At 42.1% G+C, this 14,057-nt stretch overlaps 1 protein-coding gene across 1 annotated transcript in view; it reads right to left on the bottom strand.

The window, feature by feature from the left end:
- Window positions 1-5,554: 5,554 nt before the first annotated feature.
- The window catches only part of SPTLC1 (serine palmitoyltransferase long chain base subunit 1), a 38,389-nt gene continuing 29,886 nt past the window's right edge, over window positions 5,555-14,057 (bottom strand). Inside the window, exons 11-15 of the mRNA XM_083702075.1 lie at window positions 13,555-13,651; window positions 12,321-12,375; window positions 9,539-9,656; window positions 7,993-8,066; window positions 5,555-6,988 (exon numbers count right to left, since the gene is read on the bottom strand). Coding sequence (XP_083558201.1) covers window positions 6,895-6,988; window positions 7,993-8,066; window positions 9,539-9,656; window positions 12,321-12,375; window positions 13,555-13,651 — 438 coding nt within the window. The 3' untranslated portion in view covers window positions 5,555-6,894. The remainder of the gene's footprint in view (window positions 6,989-7,992; window positions 8,067-9,538; window positions 9,657-12,320; window positions 12,376-13,554; window positions 13,652-14,057) is intronic.

Raw genomic sequence — 14,057 nt, forward strand, 5'->3', positions numbered from 1 at the left:
CAGAGGGCCTTCTCGGTAGTGGCGCCCGCCTGGTGGAATGCCCTTCCATCAGATGTCAAAGAGATAAGCAACTACCATAGATTTAAAAGACATCAGAAGGCAGCCCTGTTCAGGTAAGTTTTTAATGTGTGACATTTTAATGTATTTTTAATCTTTGTTGGAAGCTGCCCAGAGTGGCCGGGGAAACCCAGTCAGATGGGCGGGGTGCAAATAAATTTATACCCTGCCTATCTGGCTGAGTTTCCCCAGCCAATCTGACCTGACCTGATGGAGAGAAATGGATGCCATTTCCTGATTCAGCAGTGCAAAAATACCCTAAATCAGTTGTAGAAATCTAGACAACATTCAAAAAGTAAAAAATTGTTGCCCAGTGTTGTTGTTGTTATAAGGGGATGTTGTACCAATTGATTTACATTGAGTGAGGGGCTTCCTCCATAGCATGGGGAAGCTGTAGGCCTCTGACTTCATATGAAACACAGAGATGGGGAAGGAAATAGAGGAGTCTACTAAATCTAGCTCTAATGACCAATTTGATTTATTAATGCAGATTTCTGGCTTACTTTAATTGTACATGCTTTGAATGGATCAGTGTCTAGAAGAAACTGGTCATTTTATATATATAAAACACAGCTTTGGTCCAATCGTCATACATACGCGCTTCCAGACATTTTATTGGAGCCCTGAAATTGTTAAGTACACAAATGCTTGGGGTTAACCCTAAATATTTCCTTTGCCAGAGTAGCATTTACGGCTCCTGTACATTTTGTGATTCATCGCAGGATGCAAAGCTGGGTTTGCAGTAGCAGCTTCAGAGATCGGCAAACGCCAACACCCCACAGCCCCTTTTGAAGTAATAAAGACCAGATGGGGTGACAAAAAGACAAGACGAAGACAGCCCTCCATTCTTTGCCGCGACCAGGATCACATTTCTAAAGTGCAGAGGAAGTCAAAGCTGTTCCCGCATACCAGCACTCTGAACTCAGTATTCTTGTTGTGTTTTACAGTTCCCAACCTCCAAATAAGCTTCAACTGAGGAGGATCAACTTTACTGTTCGAAATCACATTGTTGTTTTCTAAATGTTGCCCTTGATTTAATTTTCAGGCATTGAGGAGGCAAGGAAAAGGAAACAACTGTACACCAACAGGCAATCTCATTTACTTGTATAAGAGCTGCTCTGGCACCAGCCGGTTTCAATAAAACATCACTTTTTAAGGCATTTATTCTCTCATCTAGCTGCTGGTACAAAACTATTAAGGACCAGTATGACAAACCTAGACAGCATCTTCAAAAGCAGAGACACCACCTTGCCGACAAAGGTCCGTATAGTTAAAGCTATGGTTTTCCCAGTTGTGATGTATGGAAGTGAGAGCTGGACCATAAAGAAGGCTGATCACCAAAGAATTGATGCTTTTGAAGTATGGTGCTGGAGGAGACTCTTGAGGGTCCCATGGACTGCAAGAAGATCAAACCTCTCCATTCTTAAGGAAATCAGCCCTGAATGCTCACTGGAAGGACAGATCCTGAAGCTGAGGCGCCAATACTTTGGCCACCACATGAGAAGAGAAGACTCCCTGGAAAAGACCTTGATGTTGGGGAAGATGGAGGGCACAAGGAGAAGGGGACGACAGAGGATGAGATGGTTGGACAGTGTTCTTGAAGCTACCAACATGAGTTTGACCAAACTGCAGGAGGCAGTGGAAGGAGTGCCTGGCGTGCTCTGGTCCATGGAGTCACGAAGAGTCAGACACGACTAAACGACTAAACAACAACATATCTGTGCACAGATTGACCAAGGTATATCTTACCATGATGATTTCTTTGAAAATACTTCTAGTCAGGAGCAGGGTGCGAGTGTATCTTTCGCTCTCTTCTCTCAACATCATTTGTGAGAAGGCAACTGTGGGTCAACACACGTTTAACAAACACATGCACACACCTTTTCGAGTTCATACACAACACAAACAGCAGACCCTATAATTTTCTCCATCAAAGACCCCAAGGTAAAATATTGTTCATAAGAGAGCAATGTCAAAAAGAAATCTAAATGGGATTTTCACATTGTTTTCAGAGAAACCTCAGCATCCTATGAGGGGTTTGCCACTGAGAATATAGTAAAGGAATCTGAGCTTCCCTTTAACATAGCCAGTCTACTCAGTATTGATTTTTTCCTCACTGTGTACCCTCAGGGAGTTTGGGGTACACTCTCCCACCAAGAATGTACAGCATGCTCTAGGACAGGAGTGCCCCAAATATTGCTGAACTCACACCAGCCCCAGACAGCATGGCCAGCGGCCAGAGATTATGGGAGTTATAGTTTGGCAAACATATTTAGAACCAACCACAGCTTCTTCTGTTCTTCATCTGACAAAGACACTTTAGCATTGTCAAGGACATTAAGAATCTAGTATACTTTTGAAATATCAATTTGCCAAGTTAGGTAATGTAATCCCACATTACAAACCTAGAGGCGCAATCAGATGTGGGGACTATTGTGTTAGTTTTCCTGGCTATAAGGCTATCGTTTCTGTCTTGTTTTCTAATGTACACTGCGTGTTGTGATATGGAACCGGGGCTTTTTGACTGATATACTGGCACCCCTCTCTGCTTCCTTCTGCTAAAGTTGTACACTATTTTGCTCATTTTGTTCAGTAAACATTTACCAAGAAAAAACAACAACTTTTTTTAGCAGAAATCAAAAATGGTAACATACCTTGAATGCAAGATCAGGGCTGACTGTCTCTTCCACTTGTGCTTCATGCAGTCTGCACTTCGTAACTTTGGTTTAAAGCAGCACCTATGAGTTTGTCTATATCATAGAATCATAGAGTTGGAAGAGACCACAAGGGCCATCGAGTCCAACCCCCTGCCAAGCAGGAAACACCATCAGAGCACTCCTGACATATGGCTGTCAAGCCTCTGCTTAAAGACCTCCAAAGAAGGAGACTCCACCACACTCCTTGGCAGCAAATTCCACTGTCAAACAGCTCTTACTGTCAGGAAGTTCTTCCTAATGTTTAGGTGGAATCTTCTTTCTTGTAGTTTGGATCCATTGCTCCGTGTCCGCTTCTCTGGAGCAGCAGAAAACAACCTTTCTCCCTCCTCAATGTGACATCCTTTTATATATTTGAACATGGCTATCATATCACCCCTTAACCTCCTCTTCTCCAGGCTAAACATGCCCAGCTCCCTTAGCCGTTCCTCATAAGGCATCGTTTCCAGGCCTTTGACCATTTTGGTTGCCCTCCTCTGGACACGTTCCAGTTTGTCAGTGTCCTTCTTGAACTGTGGTGCCCAGAACTGGACACAGTACTCCAGGTGAGGTCTGACCAGAGCAGAATACAGTGGCACTATTACTTCCCTTGATCTAGATGCTATACGCTTATTGATGCAGCCCAGAATTGCATTGGCTTTTTTAGCTGCCGCGTCACACTGTTGGCTCATGTCAAGTTTGTGGTCAACCAAGACTCCTAGATCCTTTTCACATGTACTGCTCTCAAGCCAGGTGTCACCCATCTTGTATTTGTGCCTCTCATTTTTTTTGCCCAAGTGCAATACTTTACATTTCTCCCTGTTAAAATTCATCTTGTTTGTTTTGGCCCAGTTCTCTAATCTGTCAAGGTCGTTTTGAAGTGTGATCCTGTCCTCTGGGGTGTTAGCCACCCCTCCCAGTTTGGTGTCATCTGCAAATTTGATCAGGATGCCCTTGAGTCCATCATCCAAGTCGTTGATAAAGATGTTGAATAAGACCGGGCCCAAGACAGAACCCTGTGGCACCCCACTAGTCACTCTTCTCCAGGATGAAGAGGAACCATTGATGAGCACCCTTTGGGTTCGGTCAGTCAGCCAGTTACAAATCCACTGAGTGGTAGCATAGTCAAGACCGCATTTTACCAGCGTCTTTACAAGAATATCATGGGGCACCTTGTCAAATGCCTTGCTGAAATCAAGGTAGGCTACATCCACTGCGTTCCCTTCATCTACCAGGCTTGTAATTCTGTCAGAAAACGAGATCAGGTTAGTCTGACATGACTTATTTTTCAGAAATTCATGCTGACTATTGGTGATCACAGCATTCCTTTCTAGGTGCTCACAGACTGTTTGCTTAATGATCTGCTCTAGAATCTTCCCTGGTATTGATGTCAGACTGACTGGGCGGTAATTATTTGGGTCCTCTCTTTTCCCCTTTTTGAAAATAGGGACAACATTTGCCCTCCTCCAGTCTGCCGGGACTTCGCCTGTTCTCCAGGAATTCTCAAAGATGACTGCCAGTGGTTCTGAGATCACATCTGCCAGTTCTTTTAATACTCTTGGATGCAGTTCATCTGGCCCTGGAGACTTGAATACATCTAAACTAGCCAAGTATTCTTGTACTATCTCCTTAGTTATTCTGGGCTGTGTTTCCTCTGCTGAATCATTTGCTCCAAATTCTTCAGGTCGGGCATTGTTTTCTTTATCGGAGAAGACTGAGGCAAAGAAGGCATATATTCTCACACACATATCCTTTCTTTATCAACCCCAACTCAACTCCCACGAAATCATGAAAATTGTAAACAGTTGCAAAACTGGGATGAGGGATATTGCTGATTGTTTAGGGAAGCTTTTAATGTTTAATAGACTACTGTATTTTAATATTTTGTTGGAAGCCGCCCAGAGTGGCTGGGGAAACCCAGCCAGATGGGCGGGGTATAATTAATTAAAATAATAATTACAGGAACTAACCAATAGGTGCCACAGACAGATGCCATTTGGTCACACTAGACACTTGTACAACTCAGTCTCTTACTGCAGGATATTAATATATCCTGCATCCAGGAAAAGGCACTTTCAGACTGCCTCACTATCAGGAAAGCAGAACGCTTTAGCTTTATATTAAAAAAAAATCACAACACAGAAAGTGATAGGGCTGTTTTCATCTAGCATTTATCTGGAAATCCATACCATTATTTTTATTTCTGCCATTTATACACTTTCCAACTGACCATGTCCTCTGGTTGCTTCAGATATCTTTTAAAAAAACAACCCCAATTAATAAACCACATTAATACAATAAAAAATCAATACTAAAACACAGAGCAGCATAAAACCAAAGGCATGAAAATGATTGTGGAAAAGCAGAACACCCTGTTTTAAATGAACCCTTTCCGGATCTCATTTGAAAGAGAACTTGGGAGTCTACAGTCCTGAAAATATTTTCAGTTTACAATTAGCATAACTGTCGGCAGCTGATAAAGTTACACTGGACTATACCACGTTTGGCCACAATCCTGAAACCACATTTTGAAGAAAACCAGAAACTCATCAACGTAGCAAATTAAGTGGCTTAGGTATGGAAGGCAGCACAGCCTTAAGCATGATGGAAAAATTTATACCTTAAAGTACTGAGAGAGAAGCCTGATACCCACCTCAAGTTACCATGAAGCACTTTAAGCCGATTTAGCCCTACTGAGTTCAGGGACTGTAGCTCAAATCCAATTATTTCCCCCCTTAATGAGATTGTAGCTGATAGGGAAGATGGTGCAGTCGGAATATGAAGAAAGAAGGACAAAACCAGGATCAAATATATGCTTTTATTTTTTAAAAAAATTATGTGTCAAATAGAGCACTGGAATATGTAGCAGCAACCAAAAAAGGCACAGGAGTGTAGAACAACCCAGACGTAACAGAAAGTCTTTAAAAAATAGTATTCACCAGAAATCTGGAACACTTATCATGGCAAATTCACTGAAGGGCGAAAGAGGTCCTCCTGACTCTAGGTGGCATACTGAAACTTCTACGGTATCCATGACAGTCCCTTTTCTGCACATCTTTAGCAGAGACCTGAGTGGTGGTCTCAAGCAAGTAATTGAGAGAAAGAGAGAGAAAGAGAGAGAGAAATTGGAACTTCCTGATTACTGTAGGGATATGTGCCCATGCAACTAAATGTTAAGTATTTCTAACTTATTCATGGTTTTTAAAGGTATTCATGAGTAAACATGGACAATAAACATCATGAGTGAATTAGTTTTCCCATTAATTTATGTACCCACCAGATTATGGTAAGAGATCGATATTTGTTTTGTTTGCTTGGCGGAAGAAATTCTACCAGCATTTCATCTGTGTGTGCATACAGATTGTACTGTACAATGCTGAACTCAATCCAATGGAGATTGAGACTGAAATTTAACTGAGAGCTCCAATGTGTACTGGCAATCACTGGTATAAAAGTTAAATGCATGGTAAAATCACAGGAAAGGTCAACTTGTATAGAATAAAGGAATTGGCATGAGATAAGACATTTAATGGAAACCGGACAAATCGTTAGAAAAACAGCTCCTTCTGGGAATTTCAAAAACCAAAAGATCTTTAAAAAAAAGTGTACAAAATTCCCACATACCCAGTGTAATAAAAGCTACTTAAGTACATTATTCAAAAGCGTAATTCCATAATACCGTTTAACTATCTGGTCTGACAGTAATAGGAACCTGTTCGGGGGAATGTTATTTAAAATAAGAGAGGTTAAATGAAGAATATCGTGTAAGTTTTCTCACCCTTTTCATGTTCATTAGCGTTAAACACAAAACTCTCAAAAATAGCTCGGCTTGTTTTTACACATTTAGAGAGCTAGGGAAAGGAATAAGGCCCTTTAAGAACAAAGGTGAAACTCATGTAAAATGCCAGTGATAACAATGATCTCCAATCGAAACAGTACTTATACAGTGAGCAGAGTTTCACATTCCCATATTTGTGACCTTTTTTTTTTGTTCTGGAATGACTCAGTGGAAGTTGAGCTTTCCACTCCGTCAGAAGAGAAAGTCAATGAGCTTGAACCTTGGAAGCACAAGCCATTCCGCCATACAGTAGGAAAACCGGTATTCCAGTGTTGGTTGAAGAACGAAGACTCAAGTATGCAGGCCTCAATTCAGCACTGACTCGGCAGCTTCCCTGATAAGCGAGGCAGCTTTGTCCAATTCCGGTTCTGTCTGTTCTACCGTCACTACGACTCGGATGCTGTCAGGGGCAAACACAGGGTAGTCGGTCAAAGTTGTTGTCTTTTCGTTGCGCGGCAAAATGCGTGCAACCTTACAGCACAAACCAGACTCTTTAAGCTCCGGAAGGCTGTTGCCAGTCAGAGAAGACATTAGCGGCTTAGGCAGATCAGTGGCCTGACTTAGTAAATAAGACAGCTGCACATGTACTCAGTCTCCTAATACAGTGGTACCTCAGGTTACATATGCTTCAGTTTACATACGCTTCAGGTTATAGACTCCGCTAACCCAGAAATAGTGCTTCAGGTTAAGAACTTTGCTTCAGGATGAGAACAGAAATCACGCTCTGGCGGCGTGGCAGCAGCGGGAGGCCCCATTAGCTAAAGTGGTGCTTCAGGTTAAGAACAGTTTCAGGTTAATAAGGACCTCCTGAACGAATTAAGTACTTAACCCGAGGTACGACTGTACTTTCCTTTGCCCATCAATATTTTTTGCTTCCCATAATAGTAGTGATAGCTTCCCCTGTCAATTCAGTAATAAGGATTATGAAGTCTAGATTTGGTGAATGGTAAAGTTCAGTAGCTAGAAAAGGTACAGCGAGATGATGATGATGTTAATAATAATAATAATAATAATGATAATAATAACAATTTATTACTTATATCCCACCCATCTGGCTGGGCCTCGAGTCATTCTGTTGCTTCTAGTGACCACAGAACATAAGTGACCTTATTCTCCCTCCCCAGGCCTGATCTCAAGTAACCTTCAGATAGCATTTTATTAGCTATTCTTAAAAAAACCTCACACATATTCCTGCCCTGAACCCTATTTAGGTATAGATGAGCAAGCCATTTAGGACAGTCTACCTGTTCACTAGACGAGTCCATGACTTATAAAACAACAGCGACCTTGAAAATCCAGAGGTTCCAACACAAGCTACGGCATGCTTCTCAACCCACCCATTCTGCCTGCCGTCAGAAGAGCACAGTTTTGTTTTAATAGCAAGGTGAACAAGTATTTACGAACCTGGGTGGTGGGAGAAATTTCTCTTCTTTCTCCAAATAGCGAGCCTGGGTTAATGCAATACCTCTGTTCATACACTGAGGATAGAAACAGGAACATCAGGTGCCATGCTCATGTGTTATCGGACTGTTAAGTAACATGTGATACCCTGCCACAAGAAGCTAAATACATTTTTAGTCCTGGTTTGTAATACTGTTCTCTCTTCTAGCCATCACCACGACTGCTCCTTGCTCTACAGGGGCAGTTTAATTGGCCCACAAGCCGCCCCCAAACCGAGCTGCCCGCTCAGCGAGTCCCCCCGCGCTGCGCTAAACTGGTGCAGCATGGAGACTCGCTACCACAGTGCCAAAAATCGCATCTGCGCATGTCTAGATGCCAGAAATTGTGTCTGCTCCCCCATCCCAGAACCCGGCAAGCCTTGAAAGTAGGAGAGCAAAGAACTCAAAGACAGAGGGCATGTAGCAGCATTCGTAAAAGTGATGAAGAAGTGAGGGAGACGGGGGGTGGAGATTCACTCTGGACAATGTCATTATACAAGAGGCTGGGTTCTTCAGCCTCTCTCTGTAAATACTGAATAAAAAGCAGACGGTAAGAGACATTTCCTTATCTTCGTACGTTCCTGGGCAACCAACTGGGAGTCGCTGGCAGAAGCCTGACATTGTGGGACCACACGGCTCAGGAGCCAGTGAATTTAGAGACATTCGTCCAGTGGTGTCTTGCCCTCAATACCCATCTCCCATAGCGGGTACAATGCTGCCTTTCATATGCCTTATTTCAAAAAGGGACCAATCCCAGATGATTGCTGTAGCAATCTTAGGATTGCCATATTTCAAAGTGTGAAAATCCTTTTCGGCCAAAGTTGTTGAACTTTCCTTTTCTCTTTTTACAAAAAACAGTTCTGGAGCTATTTTTAAGGAAATTTGCCCAAATCTACACTTCTGGTGGCGCTGTGGGTTAAAGCCTCAGCGCCTAGGACTTGCCGATTGAAAGGTCGGCGGTTCGAATCCCTGCGGCGGGGTGCGCTCCCGCTGCTCGGTCCCAGCGCCTGCCAACCTAGCAGTTCGAAAGCACCTCCGGGTGCAAGTAGATAAATAGGGACCGCTTACCAGCGGGAAGGTAAACGGCGTTTCCGTGTGCGGCTCTGGCTCGCCAGAGCAGCGATGTCACACTGGCCACGTGACCCGGAAGTGTCTCCGGACAGCACTGGCCCCTGGCCTCTTAAGTGAGATGGGCGCAGAACCCCAGAGTCTGTCAAGACTGGCCCGTACGGGCAGGGGTACCTTTACCTTTACCTTTACACTTCCGGCATGGGCTGCCATACTCCGGATTTTCCCAGAGGTGAAAGCGATTTGCGCCCGGACACCGTTTCCAACGGCCGAATCCCGGCTATGCCCAGGAAATTCCGGGTGTATGGCTACCCTACTTTTCAAATGTAACCTTGCAACCCGGCACATGGAGGAATTCTAGAAGGAAGTGCAACAGAGGCTTCAATACAGAACACCATTCTTCTCATTGTTAGGCTTTGAGGACTGTAAAAAACGACTCTTACATAATCAACAATTTCCTTCAGTAGCCTTGCATCACTCTCTCGAGACCCAGTGCTTTCTTCTAAGCGGAGGTGTAATGCTGGAGAAATGGATTGCCCCACTACACGTAGACCAGGAATCCTAAAAAAAAAAAAAAAAAAAAGGTCAACATATCAAAAACGCTGATATGGTCAGCAATCAAATGAAAGAAAAACTGGCAACGTAAATTAGCAGTCGCTTTGTGACAATAGTGAACTCAATGGAATGCATTCTCTGCTTTCCTGTAGGATTGCATGACCAAAACAGCCAACCACACGGTCCAGTCAGGAAGGCTGCCCCATCCAATGGAACTCACCCCTCCCTCCCTCCCTCCCTCCCTTCCTTCCTTCTATTCCTATACCTAAGCTGGCCCAGCTGCAGACTACAGGCAAACGTCCCATCTCCCAAAACCTTCAATTACTTTTCTCGGCCTCTGGATGTGATAGGACCAGTATCCAAATAAACTAATTTCAGAAATGGAACTACTTTCCTACATGGACAGAATCAAATGTTTAACCACAGCAAGAACAGCTTTTCAGCACTGGATCAGCCAATTTCTACGTCTAGTTCTGCGTAACCCGGAGTGTGGATAACAAAACATCTGGAAACGGCCATGTCAATTCTACCATTTTCTTTCAGCAACTTCCTATCCCACAGCTACATGGGTACTTGTTTTAGATGCTAAACAGTCTAGGAGGAACAAAACAGAGACAACACTGGTTTGATCAAATCTAGAAACAGAGATGACACATTCGACTTGGGGAGGCAGTTTCAACTCCTATAAGAGTGCCAGTAGAATCTGCCTAAACTGCACTTCTAAATTAAGAGGTGAGGCACTTCCTTGAACTGTGGAAGAATATATTTTCCTCCAACTAGGTCAGCATAAAAGCCCTGCCAGCCACGAGTTTTTCACTGGGCAAGTGGACAATGCTGTCAATAGGACAAAGATATGCAAAAACAAATTAAGAGTTTTGCTCAATTTAATTTAGAATTTAATGTCTAGAAACATCTCAATTTTCAATTATTCCACATTAAAATTGCTGGAAAGCATCTTGTTAAGAGCCTGAAATCTAATGGAAGGCTATTTACTGGAAGGAAATCAATAACACGAGAGAGAGAAAGAAGCAGTGTTTGGAGATTAATATCATAAAGCAAGCAATCATCTGGTCACAAGCAAAATCATGAATGCAACTGTATGTTAGTTTACGGGGCAGATTTTTATGGAACCATGTGAGAGGCTTGCATGCTGAAGACTTACAAAATAACTTTAGATCATTCACGAAGAACTTAAAAAGCTCAGGTCCCAATACCAATGCTTCATGTCAAATTCTAACAGACAGCTTAAGTTATAAAATGGACCATTAGCACGTTTCAGAAATGAAGGCAACTAACTGCTACAAAAGGAAAAGGTAGTTTAATAAGAGAAACCGCCTTTGAATGCCAGCCAATTTAAAGCTTTGACATTTGCAGATTTCTCCCCAACCGCACTTTGTCATAAATGTACTGTACATTTCTAGAGGCTGCTTTAGAAGTCCCAAGTTGATACCCAAGTTCCTTTTGCCACTTACTTAAAATAAACCAACATCTGACTTAAGTACGCATCAAGCTAGAGAAGAACAATAAGCAAAGTGTCAGACAAAGCTCTTCCAGACAAAAGGTCAGTTAATGTTTGTGTTAAGAGAAGAGAGTCTGGCTTTGCTGGTATGGCAACCCTATTCGAAAGGATATTTTACGTAGGCAGAGGATGGGGAATTTGGCACAATGTATGCCTAGTGAAAACTTGTGCTACAGAAGATGTAGTAAATGTATGAGGTGAGAACTTATATGGAAAAGCTATGGATAGTATGTAAGATGCACCTGACTACAGAAAAGAGAAATGCAGCGTCGCTTTCAAAAAAGGGAACAGATATCGTGCAACAGCCTAGGGCCAAGGCTCTTTCGTGATTTGAAAGATGTGCTAAACACTGATGTGTTGAAGACGTTCAACACATTAGTGAATTCAGAGAGACTCATCTAAACTTGGATATATTAATTCACAACCTCTTGCGCTAACTAAAGTGAAATGCGCAGAAATGAATTTTGCACAAGAGGCTCAAACCTGAAGCATCCAAAATCTTGATGCTAGTCTTTGCAAATATTCCTGCATTAATACTTGGGAGTGCTCCAAAGTGAGCCCAGAGCAAAGTCTTGGAAACAGGGTCTCCCACAAGTATCTATTTTCTGCAGTGCTTTTGGCCAGCTACATCTTAATTATGACCATATTTACAGACACGGACTGCATCTTTGGTATCAATCGAAGACTGTATTCCCTGCTAATAATTCAATGTGCAAGTAAAAGAGCTAGGAGTGCCTATTTTACACATGACATGTTTATTTACCTCAGCTATAAAATTTCATATAGCACTATTGGAGGGAGTATGATCTTTTAAACGCATGTCTGATATTGAAATGCCACAGAGAAGAATTTTAAACTGAAGATAAATTACGGCTAAACTGCCCATATTGTATTTCAAGAAATTGTTCCCTGCTTTAACTGTAAGTCAAACGCAGAAGCCGGATTTTCTAAAGTAGATCAAACTTTAACAGAGCTGGAGGTGCAATCTTACACAATCCTCTATATGCCTATTCAGAAGCAAGCCCTATTCCACTCACTAGGGATTATTCCTGAATAATATGGTATAGGATGTTTGGAAAACTATAGCTTTTTTAGGAGGCATTTTCTGTTCAACGTGGAGTTCAAAGTAAGAAGGCAAAGTATTCACTTACCCTTGTAAAGCCTGGTGTATTCGCTTGCATTTTTGTCGTAAAATCTGAAAAATGCCTAGACAAAACAGTTTTAAGTTGGGGTATCTAAAAGTGAGCAGCATAAATATAAACAGCTGTTTAAGTCTTGTGCTAGAGTTGCCACTTCTACAAATCTGCCTTTCTACCACTCGAGAGGTTATAGGGAATTATACAGAGAAAATAAATGCTTAGCAATACAAACATGCTACCTTAGACCACGGGGAACAGACAACAGGCACCGTAGATCAGAAGAAGACCACATGGTCAACAGTGGGGCATTTTTGCCTCTTTTAAGTCAAGCTCATGAATCAATGAACTTCACCTTCTCTCAAAGGCAGAGCTGGAGAACTGCTAGAGAGCAAAAAGGCTTTCTCTTATCTCAACTTCTGGGTAAACAGAAGTGAAGGATGGTAGGAGAATAGTTCAGGCCTCTAAAGGAGAAATTCTCTTTCCTGGAGGGAGAACAACATAAGCCAGCGGAGGAGGCATGGCTGAGAGGTGCTCTAACCCCTAGCCACCCAATTATTTCTGCTGTCATTTTTCCTACACCTTTTCCAAATGTAATCCAGTACAACTGGAATTGTGCACAATGTAACAAATTTGGCCATTCTGAGATTTACATGATGCCATTATGCTACTAGCTGTTTTCAATTCCCTTCGCAAGGATTTCCAACGCTGAATTTGCCTTTTTCTGGCACATTCTGAGTGACTTCTCGACTAGAGAGAAGACTCTCTTTCCTGGTAGCCATTGCTACTGCCATTTTTTCTTCTTCTATATTTATACGTGTATCTCTCTATTCAAAAAAATTAAAACTCATGGAATCAACAGAAGAGAAAGACGAAACACCACAATCAAGGATCTCCCTCATCCTTTGCTTACATCACTTTTAATGGAACAAATCACTTATATCATTTGTGGCCCATTCAACGAGCCTGGCGAGATTTCTTTGGAGATTTCTTGGGATTTCACCACTCTCAAAAAACTACAAACTTTCCTACTGCACTATGTACTAGGAGATATAGCACAACTATCCTCCGGATAACCTAGGCATCTTTAAAAAAGAAGGGCTGAGTCAACTATCAAGCATACCAAAATGTGAACTGCAATTTCTACAGTGAACCTCCGAGCAATCTCTCATAAGAACAGGCAGTCAAACCCATCTCACAAGTATGGCAGTTTATACTAAACAGTTTTCTGCTTTTTTAAAAAAGATACCTGGGTTTTCCTCCATGATATTGAGGCCCTCAATGGCGGCGGCAGCTAGGAGAGGAGGCAGAGAGGCTGAAAAGCAGTACCCCTGACCAGATAATCTCTGGAAAGAAAAAGCAGCATGGAGTGACCACACTTTATATAGATAATTCATTGGTAAACAAGTTGGAATTTATCTGGATGCTTAGTTTGCCCTTGTTCCAAAGACCTAATCTGAAATTATTTCCAACAGCTACATGTGGGCAACACAGTATCTTTATTTGAATCAACCACTAGCCATAGCAATAGAATAAAATAAAATGTACTGAAGAGAAGAGGTAAAAACTCAACTATACAAAATATATTTTGGAGGTTTACATCAATAATCAAATAATATATCTTATTCTGATTGCCCCTGCTAGAAACCTTGCAGTTTTTGCTGTCACCTGATCATCTTGATTTGCTAAAAGAAAGGACACAGTAGCAATGGTTGAGCAACCTGGCATGGATAATAATAGAGGAGTAATAAC

The sequence above is a fragment of the Podarcis gaigeae genome (assembly GCF_964106915.1).
Source record: "Podarcis gaigeae genome assembly, chromosome: 11".
NCBI lineage: Eukaryota > Metazoa > Chordata > Lepidosauria > Squamata > Lacertidae > Podarcis > Podarcis gaigeae.